Raw genomic sequence first — 20,736 nt, forward strand, 5'->3', positions numbered from 1 at the left:
AGTTAAGATACAGTTGCTCTAGAGGCACTTTCTTTGGTACTGAAGGCAAAGTCTCCTGAAGTTTTGACCTTATGGATATAAAAAATTAATTTAAAATTACTTTAAAAAATATTTAGTATCTGAAAGACTTTTAACCTCTTTTTCATACTCAAGTTAATTTCTTGAAAACTAATGTTAACGTGTAACAGGAAAACATACACAAGTGAATCATTTCAACTAATATTCACTACAATTTAGTAGTCTCTTCCCTATGCCAGCACAAAACAATGAAAACACAAATATTTAGAGTTTAATTTTATTAAACATCTAGACAGAACAAAAAGGAAAAATTAGAAAAAGTCCCCTTGAGGTAAATCAGTGAAAAGCCTAATTATTCTCTCTGCTTTGGGCTCTCTACCACAGTCTGAAGTGCAAGTTTCCTAAGCATTCTAAGACAACTAAACCACATGATTTCTATTACCATTAGTGAGAACTAAGTCGGCCTTATCCTGCTTTGAGAGATTAATATATCAATTTTTATTAATTCATTTCTTTAATTAGAAAAATCTTAATCCACATATCACTTTCCTGTCTGTGAACTAAATTCCTGCAAGATGAATCGGAAATAGCTTTTTATATAGTGCACTGTGCTTTGCCAAATAAGAGGCCATAGTATTACGACTTTGCTTTCAAATTTAATTACTTTCTAATCCAATTGTGTACCTCTCGCTAACGTTTTTCCCTAGGAATTTAAGTTCAGTTATTTTCTGACCATCTTTTACTTTACATGCCAAAAGATTATGTCTTTTTCATTGAATTGTTGCTAATTATCTCCTGTCCCAAGAAACAATCTTTTGAAACAACAATCAAACTGAGTATGAGATGGGAAAAGTTACATTTAGATATAGGAGAAAAAAAAAATTCTGGACCAGTGAATTAGGAGGAGGAGAAAAATCCAAAGACACTGAGGATGCATTCAACTTCACAATAATTGTTACTGCAATGTGCCCTTGACAAAGAACCTGTTTCACCCAAGTATTTTCATTTATGTGAGCTGTTCAACTTAATAAAACTCCCAGTCACTGTAAAAGAATGCAACATATAAGGACCGTGTAACAGAAATAAAAAATTTTATCTAATAGTGGAGTTGTTCACAGATGCCAGATCCTCTAACCTGACCACCTCCATAACAGAAGTCTGAATTAATTCAGGAAACGTGCCATTCCTGAGCTGATACAGTATGGTTTTCTAAAGGAGATGCTTTCAACCAAGAAGAAATGGATTCCACTGTTGAAGCAAGAATTAATTTGGAAAAGGCTAGTGGCCCTGGTTACATTGGTTTAAGTAAAATTAAAAATAAAAACCCATTTTTTTGAGGTTACATGTTAGCTATCTCCTGAAGTTTAAAACAATATATCAACAATAACAGACATTATTGCTTACAATTCAAGACATTGAAAAGCCTCTTACTTTTAATCTTAAGTTAATTTAAAGAAATTATTGAAAGAAGACTTAATTATAAAGAGAAGGACACTTGAAAATGTGCCAGTGTTTAAGCCATATGTGCAAGGTACTTCAATGTATGTATTTTGTTGTTTATGAAGCCTGAAGAAAGAGGAGACTGCCCACTATCTTCAGACTACATTTACTATTTATTTACAGTAGCATCAGGATGCAAGCTGCTACTGGTAAATATTTTAAAGAGAGAGTAACTTTAAAATACAGAATGATTATTCTTTTAAAAATGTTTTAAACATTTGGCTATTGTAAGCATTTTTAAACACCAGGATATCTGAAACCAAGAGACCATGTAGAAACACTCGGTTAAACAGAGCTGCACAGAAAATAACCCTCTGAAGGACAAACTCTCTGTCTACACATTTCAGCTGTTAACTACTCCCATTTAGCTTGTGATCGACTATGGAAAGAGTCAGAAGAGGACAGTATGATTTAAAGCAGGAAGTAAGCCTGCTGAGTCTGCTGCTCCCTTGGGATGCCATGAAGCTCTAAAAGAAGAGCAAGACATAATATACAGAATCACACAGCAGAGATTTAGAATTCAGGACCAGACTTGAAGTTTTACTTGAAGTGAGAATGTTGTACTATATTAAAAACAATTAAGGATGGCAAAATCTAGCTTTATGCAAGTCAAATATTCCTTTAGTTTGTGAGTAGTCCCATAGCAATCAATGCAGAGGTACTAAAATAACACCATCACGAGCACAAGAGGCCCTGCAACACCACACATTTCAGCAAAACATACCTGCCGACCCTACAGATTTTGACAGAAGCAACCTCTTTTACTAGCTATCTACTTTTTTCTACTTATTCTACCAATTGTACATCAGCTGATATCATTACTACATTTGAAAATGTCCCAAGCCACAAGTCTTACATTTAGAAGCAATTTCATGTCCTAAGCCCTGCCACTGCCAGAAAGCAAACTGTCTTCTGGGCTGTTCCCCTCCCATCCTCAACAAATGAGTCAGACAGGTAAAGGACACCACAGGACTGCATCTTGGGGAAGCAGGAGAGCTGAGATTTCCTATTGACTCAGCTCTCCATAAGTCCAGCTTCATGTCATAATTTAGGTGGCCTGACCTGCAGTGTAGTGTAACATAAAGTACTCGCTCAGTATCTGCCAACATAAGGAAGGGAGAGCTGCTCTCATGCTGAGGATGGACTCTCACTAGCAGAAAAGCTGGAATCATCATTCCTCTTTACACACTGTGGTACCCATCCAAGTGGATTTGAATGTTAGGAAGGATAGACTAGCAGGCTTCTGACTTACAGCAAGAAAAGTCAGATATTACAAATCCTCTGGCACAGCCTGAGTAATGCTGACCCTGGATGGACGCTGCTTTCACACCACAGGAAAACCCAAGTAACCCTGCTACAGTCAACAGAAAGCAAAGAGCACCCAAGAAATATTTCCTAAACTGAGGGACTCATTCTTCTCAGACATCCTTCTGCAGCTTGACTTTGTGTAAGGGCAGGGCAGAAATTACCTTCATCTTTAGACCCAAATTCCCACAACCTTTTCCACATATTCAACATACAACAAAAAATCTGCACCTAACCTACCACATGGAAGTCACGGAATTTTACCCAGTGACAAAAACTGTAACAGCTGGAACGGAAAACAGCAGGATAAGTGGCCAGCCAAACTGGCTGAACAGAGTGTTAAGAGCTTCCTGCTGAACTTCACTGCTACTGAAAGTGATGTAGAAAAGAGCAGTTCAGCCAAGAGAGCAGTGCAGCTGCTCCACCAGCCCCCAGACTAGAAACTGCATAAGTTTGCAGCTTAATCTACTCTACAACAGCAGTCACTTGCAGATGGCAATCTACTTGAGTGTACATCCACAGCTCAAAATTCAGCTACTAAAAGGTAAGTTCCTAGTTCTGTAAAGCTAAGGTAAACTTGCAAAGACAAATAGTTCAAACAATAATTCACTAAACACTTGTGGGGTTGGAGTTGTGTTGCTTTTCAAACCATAAATTTAACAGAATACAGACACATGACTCCTGAAGATCTACGGAATAGTTTTCAACAGTTATAAAATTATCCATGGAAGTGTTCAACACTTATCTCACCATGATTGTGATAAGCTCCGTCCCACTGCTATCCTCTAACAGCGATCTACATTCCCCTCTAGACTCCACTTATACTTAAATGACAAGGACAACTATGAATGCGGGCTTACAAAAACTCCACAAACACAAATGACTCCTCAAGTTGCATCCTTGCTATTTGGCAAGAATTAATTCCCAAACTCTTTACTAAACTGCAGCCAAGCTTGCATTAACTTAGGGGCAAAAAGCATCTTCTGCACAACAGCACCATAACATTAAATACCAAAATTACACAAGCAGTAATGAGAATTTAATTAATCTGTACTCAGATAACCCTTCCCTCCATCTCTCACTTAAGCTAGTGCAAAGATCATTTTCCTACTTTGCAATATAAAGCACCTCTCGGCAGCTCATGAAGAGACACACAAATACTGATTTTCACTGAGAAATACTGACAACAAACTACAGGCTACTGGAGTAGAAAAAGACCACTCGTGTGATAACTGTGAAATAACACAGGTTCAAAAAGGTTTTTTTAAAATATGTTTTTTATGCAACTTACTTGAAGTTTTGCTAGCTGAGCTGTGCGAGACACTATTTTGTTGTAGGGGTCAACAATTTTGACTCTAATTCTAAAAATAAGAAGAGAAATTTATTTATAACAGGATTAATAAATAGCATTATAGAACATAAGAATTTATACTTTCTAATCACAGAAGGAATGGCATCATCAAGATCATACCTATCAACAGTACTTTGTAGAGCACCAATTCTAGTTTGCATCATTTGGAGGACACCTGCAAAATAAAGCAGTTTTTTTTACATGGAACACTCGTCAATTACAAGGAGTTTTTCTTCAGATCATAGTAACTACTGCAGACTACCATAGCATAAAAAAAAATCAAAACAGTTTCCCCCTTGACAACAAAGCATTCATACAGACTAATGCAGCATATTAGGGAATAAACTGAGCAGGTAATAGGTCACTTATTGAATGTTATGGAAAAATTATTGGTAGAGAACATAAAGAAGAAATATACAGAAGAAATACTATTCTGAAATCCATCACTTGTGAAGTTTCAAATAATATTTAGAGTATGTTACTTTCTAAAAGAATGACAATCAGGGCTGTGGTTCAAAGGCATAAAACCTGGTACAAACAACTGAAAATGATATACAAAAATGGTACAACCCATTTAACACTATTTATTTGACATAGTGACTAGATGGTTCAGAGAAACCGATGGACAAAGAGGACTGAGAAAATAAAAAATTCTCCTTTAAGGTTTTCTTCCTGTGCATAAGCATCTTTAGCAAAAAGTAAGGTATCAATGTCATTGTAAGGTCATCTAATTTAGATTACAAACAGAGCAAACTACCCTAATCATGTTTATTCCAGATTAGTTTGGCAGAGCAGCACAAGGAAAGCCAACAAGCATGTTTGTTTTTTTCTTGTTAAATTGCAAACAAAGTAGTCAAGGATAGCAGTCATTTTTGCAATACAGAATCAGCCTACTGAAAATTTAATTAAGTTACACAAACCCAGGCCTATGAAATTATTTTTGTTCCAGTTATTGTTAGCATACTCAAACTTACTACATTTTTGTAGAGCTCTGTTTGCAAGCACGTCATCAGTAAATTAGGTAAAACTGCAGCATGATACAGTAAGATGGAAGACAAACAAAACTACTGCTAATAGTTACATTCGGGTCGTCCTGTACTGTGACTATATCTCACTTACTTTGTATAAATATGTAAATTTCCATCTTCTCCCTGTTTCAGAATTATTAACTTGGCTTAGCAACAGATTCATGGGTTCTCTGGCATTTATACATGGAATGGCCAGCATGCAATTTTCCCACATCAGAGGATGAAGATACGAGTTATAGTGAAAAGTTGGCAAAATAGACTGCATTTTCTACTCTACTTTGCAGTAACGGGGGAGGGGCCAGTGGCACAACATTGCTGCACCTATGGCTGTGAAACTGCTGTCAAGCATACAGCAGGCCTCTTCCCAGAGGGCAGAATAAGGATGGGTGAAAAGGCAATCTACCTTCTCCATTGGCTATGGAAGATACAGGATGATATCATTTAGCCTATCTTAAGATAACAAGCAGCTCAAGATACCTATAGAACTACCACTAGACAGAGAAGAATATGTATTCCAGATCTATTCATTCATGGCTAGGCTTTGCGAACGAAGATTTGGGAAGGCTGTATCCACATTTGTTACAGTATTCCAGATCAGTGTACCATTAAAAAAGTGGGCAAGCCAGAAAAAGAAAGGACTCTACAAGCTGGGTGTATCAATTTGAAATATTTAATGAGATTCACTTGCATACAACCAAATGACTATGTGTGCTGTAAATTAGCTCCATGATCTTCAATTACTAACTTTCTTGACAAACATACCAAAAGCTATTTCTAACTTCATAATTAAAAAATCCATTGATATCCACATTTTCTTATTAAGATTGACTCAGTGTTTCCTTTAAGAACATAATCCTAAGTAAATGGACTAATTTCAACAAATTTTAGGTGAATTGGATTTTATTTTACTTGGGTTTATTATTGTAAAACATGCATTATTTACCACACCTGCCTTACAGAAAACTTTTCTAAGTGAATGGCTGTTTTGAAGTACATCATTCTTTCCTCAGAGCAGTTTTAGGAAGGAATGCCTTCAGATACAACCATAATTTCAGAAAATACAATTTCACTGAGCACAAATTGTTGAAGATCGTGACTGAACGGTATTTATCAATCACGAGATTTACTACATTTTATTTGGAGAATGAACACATATTTCAGTGTTCTATGCTTGATTCTCCAACTGTTTGAAAACTTATTCAGCAGCCACCATTGCTAGATTAAATAGCCACCTGTTTAATTTTACAGCTATAGACAAATGCTGACAATCAAATACTGTATCCAAGAAGTTCCAAAGGCTAAGGATATACTATAACTGTCAGTAACCAGAAACTCTGGTTGTGCCAAAACCTGAAAGCAAAAAAAGGAACAAAGATAAATTACTTAGCAAGTTACAAAATGGAAGGGGAAAAGGGGACATGCTTGGAGCTGACATGATATGCAATTTAGCATTTCACAGAGGTAAGTATCTGTCTGTACAAAAAAAAACCCAAAACAGAACAAAACCATATGAAGTTCCCAGCAAGAGATAAAGAGCAGAATGGCAGGTTTAATGAGCTCCTGGCATGAGGCCAATATATTGCAACCATTTTCTATACAGATTCAGTGGCTCCTAAGTAAGGTCTTTGAAAGTCAGCAGTTTATGTTCAAAACCAGATCTCAAAACAGTGGAATAAAACAAAGGTATGTATCTAACTTAGTAGCCCTTTATAAGGAAAAAATATCTCAACACAGTTTAGATTATGTGTTAAAGCCTCTTTGGTTAAGATATGCAAACCATGCATCACATTCATATGCAACATAAAGTGGTGCTTACGACAACAGATATCTGCCAATGTTGCAACAAAATTAGGTTTATTTAGGAAAATATTTTAAAAGGCCAAAAAAGGCTTGATTGCTAAAGTTCCTCAGAACTAATTATTGAAATACATTTTCCTGTGAAGCAGTCACTACAGATAACTATCAGCCAAATCTTCTCCCTGGAGCTCCATCTACTGACATTAAAAAAAAAAGCTGTCACGTTACTTCTCAGAAGTCAGATCTCTAGCCTCAACATGAGGGGCCAAAGTTGGCAGTGAATGATATTCCCTGCACAGATTCTAAAAATGCTTCCTGCACTGTAGGAATAGCAAGGATAATATAACAGTACTTACCTTCCAGGGATTCAATTCCAGTTGCTTGGGCCAATAGATCTTCATGTCTTGCAACAACCTTAAAGAAACGGAATACAAAAATCAACAGAGAAAAATGGGGCCATGCACTTAAAATGAGGATTAAATATATCGTCATCATTCCTACTTTAAGTATTTAAGTATCACCATCCTTACATTAGGTAGACACAGAAAAAAGCAGGTACATCTTAAAGATGAAGGGGTTTTCGGAACACAAGGGTTTTAATTCACAAAAGCAGCAAGCTCAGAACAAGAAGAGGATCAGCGTAGCTGACAACTTAATTAAAGCCAACAGAGCAATCACATTTCAACACACCTTCATATGTAATTGTAAATGTGAACACAACAATAACATATAGTTACTTTTTTTTTTATATTTATGACATTTAGAAACTAGTTCCCAAAGAACTGGCCAGCGGGGTAGGCAGGAAGCACAAACCCATTGCAAGGTCCACTGTGGATTCATAGTTTCCACGTAGAAAATGTCTTCTACTATCGAAACTCAAAAGCCTTTCTAAAGGTGTAGAGGTGCGTTAACATAGGTTTTATATTCGCCTAGCTACAGGAAAGTCTAGCTACTTTCCAGCAGAGAATGAAAGGGTGCAAGTTCTCCCTATCTGCTCACAATGTCATTCCAAAACATCTGTTAGTTGACATGATCATTTGGAAAGACTCAAGAAACATTCTTGCAAAGAAGAGTAGCACACAGAGAGACTGTAGAGATATGTATCTCAGTATACAGACTACAGCAACTGAAACTGTATGTGGCTTCTTGATAGGAAGCATGGGTTTAATTGACTTTTCAGAATTACTAAAAATTTAGCTGGAAGTTGTACTTTTAGTTACTACTTGCAGAGCACAGTGGGTAATTTCAGAACTCACAAGATCATAAGATTAATGAATTTTTAAATATTTTATATGAATCACCCCAGAATAACAGGTATGCTTTAAACTTACTTGTACATGCAGCTCTTTATCCAACTGGCTAATACCTTGCGCAAGTTTTGCCAGTTGCTCAGCTATCACAGCCTGATGGATAGACTGGGAAGTGTAAGCTTTCACATCAAAGTCTTCTCTGAAGAAGTCAGCATAACATTCTGAAAAAAGATTTAGACTTTATATTCATGCATCAGAACGGTTAAATAAAATTTATGGACCTACAATGTACAGTTAGTTATCTGACCTTCGATTCCTCTGATTTCACAGTGTATGTTGTCTTCATCACATAATACAAACGCGAGAAGGCACCACAAACAAGAAAAACAGGTTTGGAGCTGATAAGTGAGGTTGGGGTTTGGGTTTGTTGTATTTTGGGGGTTTTTTTGGAAATGGTGGTAAAGACTCCTGTTCCTTTATTGCCGACAACCTTGAGTGGAAAATACTAAAAAGGGTCAGTGTCTTCTTTTTCAAACTTTACAGCATTAATCAGGGTGAGGCTGTTGAGCTTGTACCCATAACCAAACACACTCCAGTCACCTCCAAGGAACTGACACGTGGCACAAGGCACAACTTCATGAAATCATACCAGACTCTCACAACAGTGTGAGTTTATAAAACCATTAAGAAATGATACTGCAATGATGACTGTGGATCAAGCAAGACCCGGGTTCCCAGACACCGACTACAAATTCCATCGAGCACCCTCGCCTCTCCTTCCACTGCACTCCTTCCCTTTGGGGCCGCTTCCCCCGGACCGCCGGCCGCCGCTCCCTCCCCGCCACCCAAACTTTCCGTGACTCCAGAGCGCGGGGGTTCCCTGCCCGCCCCTCCCCGGGCTCCACCCGCCCGGCCCGACACCGCCCTCGCCGAGGACCCTCCGTCTTCCCCGGGCCGCCGCGGGCGGGCCCCCCCCGGGCGGTGCGGCCGTCGGGGGCTGTGCCCGGCAGTGCCCCCCCAGCCCGCGCCTCACCGTCCGCCCGCAGCTCGGCGAGGGCCGGGGCCGGGGCCGCCCCCGCCTCCTCCATGCTGGCGGTGCCGGAGCCCGCGCGTCACTCCCGGGACGCGGCGCGCGGCGATGATGGCGAAGGCGCGCGACGGGGCGGGCGGCGGCGGCGGCACGTGGTGATCCCGGCGGGAGCGGCGCGGGAGCCGGGACACGGCGGGGCCTCCTGCGGAGGGACTTCCTTTTCCTGACGCCGTGCGAGTGAGCGATGTCCTGCGGGACGCTTCACCGGAACGCTTTTTTTTTTTGCCGCCACAGTTCAAAGAGTGATGTTTGCAGCACGGCCTGTGAGAAGCAACTGAATTACTTACGTTTCAAACGCTGTTTGTTTTTCCAGATGCCAAAAGGACTGTTAATTATACATGATTGGTGACACCACAGAAGCTAAAGAATGCAGACGAAAAGATCCCATGGATTTGTTTCATTCTGGGCAAGTTGTGAAGATATGTGCCCCCATGGTCCGCTATTCAAAGTAAGTAGCTGTCATGTCAGCTGATTTCAGTGTATTTCCTCTGAGGAAGTTTATCTTGACTGTAAAAACAAGTGTGGTTATCTTTTTCTCTTTTAGTTATTTAAAACAGGGGTAGACATGGGACATGTTTTATCTTACGATTATAACTGAACACCCCCACGGTACTGCATGTCAACAGCATTTTAGAACAGCTCATCAGAAAAATGCCTTTACAATTTACCTCCTAATTTTCTTATGTCTGCAGGTTGGCTTTCAGAACCTTGGTTAGGAAATACAGTTGCGATTTGTGTTACACCCCGATGATAGTGGCAGCAGATTTTGTGAGATCTGGAAAAGCAAGAGACAGCGAATTCACAACAAACAAAGGTATTTCTTTAATAAACCATTGCCTTGTCAGACTGTTTTAAGTGGTGATAAGCCAAATCGGCCAAGTATATGAAGTCTGTCACAACGACATCTGTTAACAGTTTTGGTATACTGTGTCTTATTGATTGTAAAAATTCTAGGTGAGAGTAAGCACAATCCAGTGATAGTAGGTCAAATGAAATAGTGGAAAACCTTGGCTCCACCTGAAATCAAGGCCTCCAAACTGACGTGGATCCATGATAGGTTGACCACACATAGCTGGCCAGCATCCATGCACCCACACAGCTGCTCACTCATTCCTCCTCCATCCTCCCAGCAGCACAGGGGAAGAACAAATGCAGGAAAAAGTCATGGGTCAAAATAAAGGCAGCTTTATATGTGAAGGAAAGAAAGAGGGGAAAAAAAACAAGTGATGCAAAGGCAATCACTTTCTACTGGCAGACCAATGCCCAGCCAGTTTCAAAGCAACAGCCACCTTGGAACACAAATTCCATGTCCCAACCCACTTTCTTCTTCCCGTACCACTCCAGTTTTGTTGCTGAGCTTGATGTTATACAGCATGGAATATTCCTTGTGCCGGTTTGGGTCAGCTGCCATAGCTGTGTCCACTACAAACTTCTTGCCCATTCCAGTCTGTTTGCTGGGGGCAGGGGAAGGCAGAGTGAGAAAAAGAGAAAGCTTTGGCACTGTGCAAGTACTTTGCAGCAATCGCCAAAACAATTTGTGAATTATCAACACTGTTTTTGTCACAAAATCCAAACCGCAGCACCACACAGGCTGCTATAAACAAACTTTAAATAAATTTGAAGATCAACTCCATCCCAGCCAGACCATGTACAAGATGGCAGCAAGGTTCTTTTCCCAGCAATTGTTTCAGGTGTGTTTTAGTTACAAACATTTAACTCATTGCTGGGAAAAATTTTCTGGTCTATAGCAAAATCAAGAGTTTTGCTAAAGGCAAAAAAATTAATAGACCAGACATTGATACGGTGGAATCAAGGATTTGTAAAAGAAGCAGGGTTTCATATTAGCTGGAGTAGAAAGTGGAAGGGGTTGTTGATGGACAACTTGAGATGTTGAGAGCAAGAAGGCACAAAGACTGGGAAGTTGAAGCATGGCTGGGGTCAATGGGGAGAAGCAAAGCTTCAGCCATGGTAATGAAACATAACCAGAACACATACAGAAATAAGGAGTATAAGGAATTGTAGAGTTATGGCTGTAAAGCGCGAGATCTGCTGACGTGAAGTGACTGCAGTAGAACAGTATAACAAGGAATGAACCGGTATAAGCTGCAACGAAGAATGAAGAGTGCTGCTAATGGGCTAGTAAGATCAGCATGTAGGATCTATGAAGCGTGATGATTTAATCTATTCCGACCACAGAATTTCTGGTTTCATAAGTATATGCAATAGGGGAAGTATCTTTCATTATTTGAAATGCACTGACTACTATGGTGCATTATTCAAATAGAACAGAGCAGTTACAGAGAAAAGTCACATGGGGAAACACAGGTAGACACTCTTATTAGTAGAATTGAACTTCAAAAAAAGCATGAATAATTCATTGTGTGTAAAAATAAATGAGTAAGAACATAAATGACAGTATATATGGCTCAAAGGTCCACAGTTACTAGTTAGTCCCCTTCGAATTTAGTTACACTTCTGATCTACTTGAAGTCTGGTGGCACTGAAGTTCCACAGGTCCGAAATGTATATTCTGAGGGGTGCAGGGACAGGGAAAGGAAGTTCTCCTTTACAGCTACATGCTGTACCTTTGCTACCTGATAACAAGGGGTACAGAATTAAATGTTTAAGGGTTGTAAACAACATCTTTTCCCTTCTCCCTTCTTTCACGCTGGCCTTAATTTTATAGGCCTCTAAAACACTGCCTCATACTTTGCCCAGATTATAGTATTTACATTATTAGCATTTATACATTTTATGTGGTTCTATGTTTACCTTGCTGGCTGCTTGGGGATTTTGTCTTCTAATTAGCAGAGTATGTTTGAAATTTCTCTTTTCTGTTTTCTTCTGCGTTAATGTTTCTCTGTTATGTATTTCTCAGATAGAGATACATGCTCTTTGTGGCTGCTGCTAAAAATTTTGTATGGCTAGACTCAGTATGTTTATCACTTAATACTCAACAAAAAAAATCTAGGAGTGTGGGATTATTCTAAAATATTAGCTATAACGATGTAAATCTTCAGCTACAGCACTGTATTAAATGGACACTGTTTTGAAAATATGCATGGGATATTTTTTGCTTGCTGGATTTTTAGATAACTCCTAGAAGTGTCTCAGCATGATTGAGAGGGTACTGCTGGCCTTTCTGACTTAAGCTCCACTACTTCAAGAACTATTTACTTTCCTCTAAAACAAAAAAAAATCTTCAGAAACACTTGTGATCTCTTCACTGCTAGAAGTGCACTTGCTCTGTGTATTTGTTGGATCATCTCTTTCCATTAGTGCTCAGATATCCCCCCTCTTCTTAACTGCAGCACTTGTTCATACAGAAAGTGAGTGCTAAGACTGCTTGAGGTATTTTTAGATGCCTTTAATGTAATGCAGTAGCTGTAAAAGAGGAGAGCATGTTCCAAATGACCATTTGGCTCTCTGCAGGGGCTTAGTAAATCAGAAGTAGTTCAGCAGACCCAAGCTGAGGAGCACTGACACTTTGGTTTCTCACTTGAGACAAAGTTGCTGAAGCTGCCTCTGTGCATGTGCACTCATTCCAACTCTGCTTATCACACTGTGGATAAAAACCAGCCATGCTGGCACAGAAGAGGAAAAAGATGGGATGAGATGAGGAAGGGCAAAGCTTGTGGGTGGTTTAGCTCCTTTCTGAAGGGTTTTGGTTCTGTAAGCAAGTTTCCCACCTGGCAAGACAGACAGCCATGTCAGCACAGCAAAGGAGCAGCATGCAGACAAGAAGGGGCAGGCTAGGAGGGGAAGCATGAAGGCTGCTGAAATGTAGAGAATACATAGTTTCATAGGTGATCTTTGTGGAAGATAATCAACTGACTGGTTTCAGTCAGAAAAAGTGTATGTTGAGCCAGCAGCTGTGTAGGGCACATATATTTGTCTGAATTTCTACCTCTCTTAATAGACATACTCATTTAGTATCACCTAGTAAGCTGCCTTTATTTATTTGTGATCTGGGGCTTGCAGAACCATAAAACAGTCAAGTTTAGAAGGACCTCTGTGGGTCATGTTATCCAGCCCCCCAGCTCACCCAGGGTCACCTAGAGCTGGTTGCCCAGGACCATGGTCGGACAGCTGTTCAATATACAAAAAACCATTCAAAATTTAGAGTTTGTTCTTTTTATTTTCTGGGAATTTTTAAATCTCTAAATATCTTTTCATTGGAGTAGGTGATCATCCACTGATTGTTCAGTTCGCTGCTAAAGAAGCACAGGTTTTGTGTGATGCTGCACGTATCGTCTGTCCTTTTGCAGATGGAATAGACCTAAACTGTGGTTGTCCTCAGAGGTAAAGTTTTGAAAAAGATGGGTAAATACGATGAAATAATTTGAGACTAAAGAATGCTGGTCCTCATTTTCGTAGTAATTTCTGTCTTAACCTAAAAATAGACTTCAAGAGAGAAACAGCTTTTTAACCTGTCAGAGATGTCTATGTGGCAAGACACTGTTCTGAGTGTTCTGAGATGCCTGTCACCATGGTGAGACTGGGAAAAGCATGTCTCTTTACCAACTTGCCTTTTTTCATTTCTGAGATACTCAGTGTTGGCTCAGAAGTGAAGTGTCCATCCCTTCTCAACAGCTGTTAAATATGCATTACCAAAAAGAGCTTGCTGCAAATAATTTGGAGAGTGTTTTGAGAAATGATGTGGCAATTCCCAAAACAATGAGGCAAGTGCCTGATGTCTCAAACTTCTGCAAGTGAACGATAGTCTCTAATATAAAATTATACAGGTTACGTTATTCAGGAAGTGCAGAAAACAATTTCTTCTATCTTGTATTAGATTTATAAGTATAGCAAATTAGTGATCTGCTTCTCACTTGTCTTAACAGTGAAACAGAGTAGTCATGAACAAATGAAGATCCTTGCTAACTGGTTCAATTAAGAATCATCTATTACACGTTTGTCAGGCAGTGTTTTTCTAAATGAAGACCTGAAAAATAAGATAGGAAATTAAAAGATAATAATATGGTACAAATATTTAATTTCTCTATTCTAATTAGGTTGTCTTGACTTAAAATTACAGTATTTGAGAAAAATCTTTCCTGGAGAGATCTGAGACTTCGGAATGGAAGTGTATTTTTTTTCCTAAGCTAACTACCATTAAGTATGCCAACCTATAACTTCCTTTTAGGCCAAAAATATATGCTTACATTTGAGTCCTTTGTTTCTTCTGCATATTGGTTTGAAAATAACAAAAGTTTGTGCACTTCATGTACCTTTATAAAAAAAACTATTTAAGAAAAAAACTGCTGCTCTTAACTGGAAGCAAAGGTTATTTCCTGCCAATCTAAATAGTGTTTTGCAGTTGAGAGAGAACAGAAATAATATCCTCACTTGCACTTCAAAAATCTTACTTTTCAATCCAAAGTCATTTTCTGTTTAGAAGAAATCCATGATCCAATAGAAGGGGAAACACCAAACTATTTATTTTATGTATGATCTAAACCATTGTTGATTAAATTTTAATTTATCTTCCTTGTGAGTCCATTTTGTGGACAGAAAATTGAACTGAAAGAGATCAGTAACTTGTCCAAAGTTCTAACAGCACAATGCAGACTGAACCAGGATCTAAATAATGTTATGAAACTGCAAACAAATAATCAATGTACAGCCAGTACTATCTCTTGTTATTCAACCACATGGGTTTCTGAAGGTCATAAGGAAAGAAATTTGATGTATTTGACTGAAATTGATCTGCATTTTTTCAAATTAGAATACAAATGTTCTTTTTCTTTTAAAGATGGGCCATGGCAGAAGGTTATGGTGCTTGCTTAATAAATAAACCAGAACTTGTTAAAGATATGGTGAGACATGTACGAAATCAGATCGACAACCCTAAATTTTCAGTGTCTATTAAAATAAGGTAGGTCTAACTTCAGTGGTATATGGAAGAATCCTTTTTATTTTTTTAAAGAAACAATTTAGTGTAATAGTTATAACATTCTGTTAATGTATTATTACACTTTATAGTAATTTCCTGACATGTGACTATCTGGGGCAAGTAGTCCCAAACTTAGATAGCAGAACTAGCACAGCCTTTGACTCCTTACCCAGATAAAATACTGTAGGCTAGAGTTTTCTTGCAATCCAAACAACATAAAAGTACAATATAAAAGATAAAGGGTTCCATAAAAGAAAAGCAATGCATAGTCTGTATCATTACAAGAATTTACTTTGTGAGCTGTTCTCCACAGTTCATCAGTTTCTAAACTTCTGTAGACTTGTTTTGCATTGCTCTGTGTGCAGTCCAGAGAAGAGAAGGCTCCAGGGAGACCTTAGAGCACCTTCCAGTACCTAAAGGGGGCTACAAGAGAGCTGGAGAAGAACTTTGTACAAGAACACGTAGCGACAGGACAAGGGGAAATGGCATCTAACTGAAAGAGGGCAGGTCTAGATTAGATATTAGGAAGAAGTTCTTTACTGTGAGAAAGGTGAGGTACTGGAACAGGCTGCCCAGAGAAGTTGTGGATGCCTCATCCCTCAGAGTGTTCATGGCCAAGTTGGACAGGGCTCTGAGCAACATGGTGTAGTGGAAGGTGTCCCTGCCTATGGCAGGGGCTTGGAACTAGATGGTCTTTAAGGTCACTTCCAACTCAAACCATTCTATGATTCTATGACCATTCCATGATTCACTATTTCACCACATATCCTGTGTGGCTTTTGCATATTGGTCAGTTAAGTTTCAACTCAGTTTCCAGTTCTTCGGGAAAGGGGAACTATTATAAGTTGGATTTTTTTTCACAGAATATGCAAAATTGTGGTGTTTGGTTTAGAATTTTGGGTACCCTTCTCAATCTATAAAATTTACTATGTATATTACAGAGATGTCATATAATTGGGAAATGCTAAATTAAATAGCAGTTTCCATACATTAAACTCATATGTCTTAACCCCAAACACTGTCTTTCAACATAATATTGTCTTTATACTCTTATTTATACAAATCTGTGGTAACTTCTTATGGAGGAAGGCTTTTTCTATAGTCCAGGTAACCTACTACTTACTGCTTTCCTTGGAATTTTAGGATCCATGAGGACTTAAAAAGAACAGTTGACCTGTGTCAAAAAGCTGAAGCAGCTGGAGTTTCATGGATTACAGTACACGGGAGAAGTATAGAAGAAAGGCATCAGCCTGTACATTATGATGCAATTAAAACAATTAAACAAAGCATATCTATACCTGTTGTGGCTAATGGAGACGTTAAAACTTTAAAAGATGCTGAAAATGTTCATCAGTTGACAGAAGCAGATGGTAAGATTGAACATACTCTATTTTCAAAGTAAACGTACAAATCAGATTTCAAAGTATTTATTTTGGCTGTAAGTAGGACATGAGTTGAGTGATTTTCACTCTTTGAGGAGACAAATGAAAGAGCGTGTTTTAGATGCTCATAAACAGAATCACTTGTAATCATCAGAGCACTAGAGCACTGCTGTTCAAAGCCACAAATAATGATTTCTGAGGCAAATTACAAAAGCTCTTTGCTTAATTATGCTATCTCATCATTCAGTAGTGGAGTCCGGGGGACTTTCAGACACTCATTACATCTCTTTATGGAACTGATCATCTTTTAAAGGACTGTAAACTTCCACTTGGAAATCTCTACTTCCTGAACATCGGAGCAGATTTCTTGCGGTAATAATACAGTGGAAAAAGAAATACTGTTAAGCCAGATACTTAACAGTTGAGATGGTTAGCTTCAAGGAGACATTACACTCTAATTTCAGTGGTAAAATTTGTGTTCTGCAGTTACTTAGTCACAACAGATTCCTGCAACTGTTTTTGGTTTCAAGACAATATGGAAATTTGGTATATCTTTTGAAGAGGTGATCTGTATCCACATAATATATTTCAACTAGAGAGCAACAGGATAGAGAACAGTGGTAGAAGGAAAAGTTCGTGTGGAAGGTTTCTGCTGACACTGTTGTGGTTTATTAGCAAAAACACAAATTAGTTGAACTAAACTGCGGTTCTGCTTTCCCCCCAAAACAAAGCAGGAAGGAAACGCATCACGCTCAAAAATGTTCTCATAGTTCAGCTGACCATCTTCAGTAGCAAAAATATAAAGCATTAAGATTTTTTCTGTCATGTACAATGGCAAAAGAAATTTTTCAATTTTTATCATCTTATTTTTAAAGAAAATACTAAGTGATTATATATCAACAGTGCAGGAAAACAGAGTCCCTTAATCACAGAAAAACTAGGATAGAAATGATCTGACAATATGGGATTACAGTTGTCTTGTTCAGAAAGATTTACTGCAGATCAAGAGTCCTGATATTTACTGAATTGAGCTATTGAGCTCTTACTGGAAGAAGGATTCTAGGTCAGTGAGTAGACTTGAGTTGCACAAAAAAACCCTAAATTTAGCATATTTGTGTCTATCATTTTATGTTATGAGGGCAGGCTTGTATGTGTGTAGCAAGTAAAAACAAAATACTATTTAAGTGCAGTTTCAAAAGTAGGGAAGAAAGGGCTCTGTGTCCTGTGTTTTGTTGAAAATTTCTGGAATGTGTAATGTGTTGATAGGTGTTGCAGATTCTCTGATATAACATCAAATTTAAGGCAGAATGTAACTTACTGCTTTAATTTCCAATTTGAAGGTATAATGGTGGCTAGAGGACTCTTGGCAAATCCAGCTATGTTTGCAGGATACGAAGAGACACCTTTTAAGTGCATCCAGGACTGGGTTGACATTGCTCTTGAGCACGGAACTCCTTTTACATGTTTCCACCACCACTTAATGTACATGATGGAACGGATAACTTCAAAACAAGAAAAAAAAGTTTTTAATGTTTTATCAAGTACCTCAGCAGTACTAGATTACTTGAATGACCATTATGGTATGTGATAAATGGAACTATTTTAATTCTGTGTAAACTTGTATTTTGCAATTGTTGATACATTGTTAAAGTTTTAATTGGGTTCCTACTTCTTAGTCACATTTATCTATTGTATTTTAAACACAGCATAACATCATTAGGATGGTAATTTATTTTTTTAGTATTTTTATGTGTACATTTTTCTCTCTAGAAAATATTCCAGATTCCACAAATATGGAATTCAGTTTACAGTGCACTACTACATAGAGGGTATATTATTGTAAGGCTCCAGTAATTTAACTTTTCACCAGACAATTGCTTACAGCAATATTATTGCAAAACTAGGGCCTTTCTTACATGAAACCTCCTAAAATCCTCCTAAATAATGCCAGTAATTTCAGACCAAAAGAATACAAAGGGAGCAATTATAGAAGTTTTTGCTTTAACTGACATAAGCTGAATTTAAATTTGAGTAGATTTTCAAACTTTAAGACTGTGACGCTTTGAAGCCCAGCATACTATCCTCTTTTAAAGTAGATGTTCCTTTTGCAGACTAAAACTTTCTAAACTTACAACTTAGAAAAATTCCATACTTCGTATAGCAGAAGAAATACAGAATAGATAAACAGTGATGGAAAGAAAAAGTAAAATGAAGAGGCAGTTTAAACTAAGTACAAACTTAGCTTGAAATTAAAACACAAGACTTGAGAGTTCAATCTAACTAAATTCAGTTTTGTTTATCTACCGTATTATAATTGTATACAAGATCCCTATCATCTACCACACCAGAACTTTTTAGGTCAAAGAAAAGCTGACAGATTCTCTCAGTTGGGCTCTTGTAGTCCTTTCTGCCCACTGGCGTGTTGCTTATCAAAGCATGACAGCCACTTGGCTTTGAATCACTGTATAGGAGTGAAATAGTGAAAATTAGAACAGGATGATAAACATTACACACCAGCTGCATTTGTTCTGCAAGGGAAATGTCACAAAACTGTGCAGTACAATTACTTGTAATCAAATAATTTGTTTTCTTTATATGTTTACACAGAAATTTATACCAAAAATTGCCTAGTTTTTTTGACTGTGGTTGTTCTATGAATATACTTGTGAATAGTTCCAAATTTTCTAAATAAATTTCTTGGGTTTTATAGAATTGTGATTTTTTTTTTTTTTAATTATGCAACAATCTAGAGGAGGGAAGGTTGCTTTTGATGCTACTCACAAATAATTTAATAGTTTAAATATCTTAAATTCTCTCTTTTTTTTAATGCAATGTCATTAAATACTTGATCATTTTTCATTATGAATGTGTCTGATTGTGGTGGTTTGGGCTAGGCCTTCCTTGGTGACCAGTTTGTAACCAGGGAAGGGCCCAGATTTACCCAGTATTCCCTACAATTTTTACGTAAGCCAGGGTATAAGAAGAAAGGAGGAGAGGCCTTCGCTCTCTTTCCTTCCGGCAGCTTGGAGGTGCAGGTTCCCTGCTGTTGAGTCTGCCGTGTTGGGGAGCGAGGCCTGGTTTGGCCTTGCCGACCTTGGGAGACGGAGGTTGCCGGCGATCGTTCCGGAGTGACCCTCGGTTGTCCCAGGAGAGTAGTGAGCTATTTCTTTGCTAACTCTTTTAGAGGATAGATATTTGACTGCTAATTGGGATATATATATATATTATTTTGGTTTTGTTCCTTTTCCCTTCCCCCTTCCCATTCCCTTGTGAAATTGTATATATATTTCAATTGTATATACCTGTAACATAAGTGTAAATATATTTATATATATCACTTTAGCTGTCTCTCTCTCGTTTCAGGTTTTCTTGGTTGTTTTTTCCCTCTTCTCCCTGAGGTTTGGAGGGGGGGGGGACGGGACATCTTGTGGTAAGGTTTGGAGACTTGGCAGGGAGCCAGCTTCAAACCATATCACTGATTTAGACATATGAATAAAAGTTTGAAAGGCATGACCTGAGTCATCAAGTCTAGTTCACTATTTAAGACAGCAAAGTTACATAACTCTTCTGATACGATCACCTTCCTGATGTGTTAATAAATGGAAAACTACAGACGTGCTTTGCTATCCTAGGCTAATTGAGACAATCTCTGCAATGTTTTTTTGTTGTGATAGTGTCTCCATTCCTTCAGACAACTATTTTTTCACCCATCTTGATTCTGATGTTTTCTTGACATCAGATGAGCACAAATTTGTATAATATTCCAGGTAAACTCACAGCAATATCTTCTGCAGATAATACTTCTTCTAATGCCTCACTTTTCCTCAACTAATATTCATCATGTAAATTATGAGTTTCCAGTTTTACAGAAAAAGTTCTTACTTCCCAACTGCATGACTTTGTATTTTGTGCTGTCAACTTTCCAGTCTCAAGTTCATCCAATTATTGTGCAGCTCAGTTCTCCTCAGGTCTGAAAATATCTCCAGCCTTCTGCCACAAATTAAAAAGTAAAACTATACAGCTGAATTGTAGAAGAGGACTTGTGAAATTATTAACTGTCTTTTGTTAGCATTTTCTTAAGATTTTATTGATGTTGGGTACCAACTGTTACATGCTGCA

The 20,736-nt window shown here is 38.2% G+C and overlaps 2 protein-coding genes across 4 annotated transcripts in view; one reads left to right on the forward strand and one right to left on the reverse strand.

Moving 5' to 3' along the window:
• Positions 1-9,457, reverse strand: part of COG5 (component of oligomeric golgi complex 5) — a 182,459-nt gene extending 173,002 nt beyond the window's left edge. The window contains exons 1-5 of the mRNA XM_051805124.1: positions 9,283-9,457; positions 8,331-8,470; positions 7,356-7,413; positions 4,295-4,349; positions 4,115-4,184 (exon numbers count right to left, since the gene is read on the reverse strand). Coding sequence (XP_051661084.1) covers positions 4,115-4,184; positions 4,295-4,349; positions 7,356-7,413; positions 8,331-8,470; positions 9,283-9,337 — 378 coding nt within the window. The 5' untranslated portion in view covers positions 9,338-9,457. The remainder of the gene's footprint in view (positions 1-4,114; positions 4,185-4,294; positions 4,350-7,355; positions 7,414-8,330; positions 8,471-9,282) is intronic.
• DUS4L (dihydrouridine synthase 4 like) lies at positions 9,418-20,117 on the forward strand. 3 transcript variants are annotated; one of them, XM_051805153.1, is made up of 7 exons: positions 9,418-9,516; positions 9,653-9,787; positions 10,032-10,153; positions 13,521-13,641; positions 15,095-15,217; positions 16,379-16,605; positions 17,958-19,952. In XM_051805153.1, the coding sequence occupies exons 2-7, from the start codon at positions 9,678-9,680 to the stop codon at positions 18,203-18,205; spliced, it is 951 nt and encodes a 316-aa protein (XP_051661113.1). In that variant the 5' UTR covers positions 9,418-9,516; positions 9,653-9,677; the 3' UTR covers positions 18,206-19,952. The 3 variants fall into 3 exon arrangements, 2 of the variants coding, with proteins under 2 accessions (XP_051661113.1, XP_051661114.1); XR_007907389.1 differs by lacking the exon at positions 9,418-9,516 and adding an exon at positions 20,102-20,117 and having other exon boundaries at positions 9,645-9,787; positions 17,958-19,497; XM_051805154.1 differs by lacking the exon at positions 9,418-9,516 and having other exon boundaries at positions 9,645-9,787; positions 13,524-13,641.
• Positions 20,118-20,736: the final 619 nt, after the last annotated feature.

This window comes from Manacus candei, unplaced genomic scaffold (genome assembly GCF_025592945.1).
Source record: "Manacus candei isolate 608988 ecotype Guabito, Panama unplaced genomic scaffold, ASM2559294v1 h1tg000063l, whole genome shotgun sequence".
Lineage (NCBI taxonomy): Eukaryota > Metazoa > Chordata > Aves > Passeriformes > Pipridae > Manacus > Manacus candei.

What these genes read in the sequence shown, in the direction of transcription:
- DUS4L (XM_051805153.1), top strand. Translation starts at nt 9,678, where the DNA reads ATGATTGGTGACACCACAGAAGCTAAAGAATGCAGACGAAAAGATCCC. An exon ending in AACTGTGGTTGTCCTCAGAG is followed by an intron (nt 13,642 to 15,094) that starts GTAAAGTTTTGA and finishes TTTCTTTTAAAG; the next exon opens with ATGGGCCATGGCAGAAGGTT. An exon ending in TCAGTGTCTATTAAAATAAG is followed by an intron (nt 15,218 to 16,378) that starts GTAGGTCTAACT and finishes TTGGAATTTTAG; the next exon opens with GATCCATGAGGACTTAAAAA.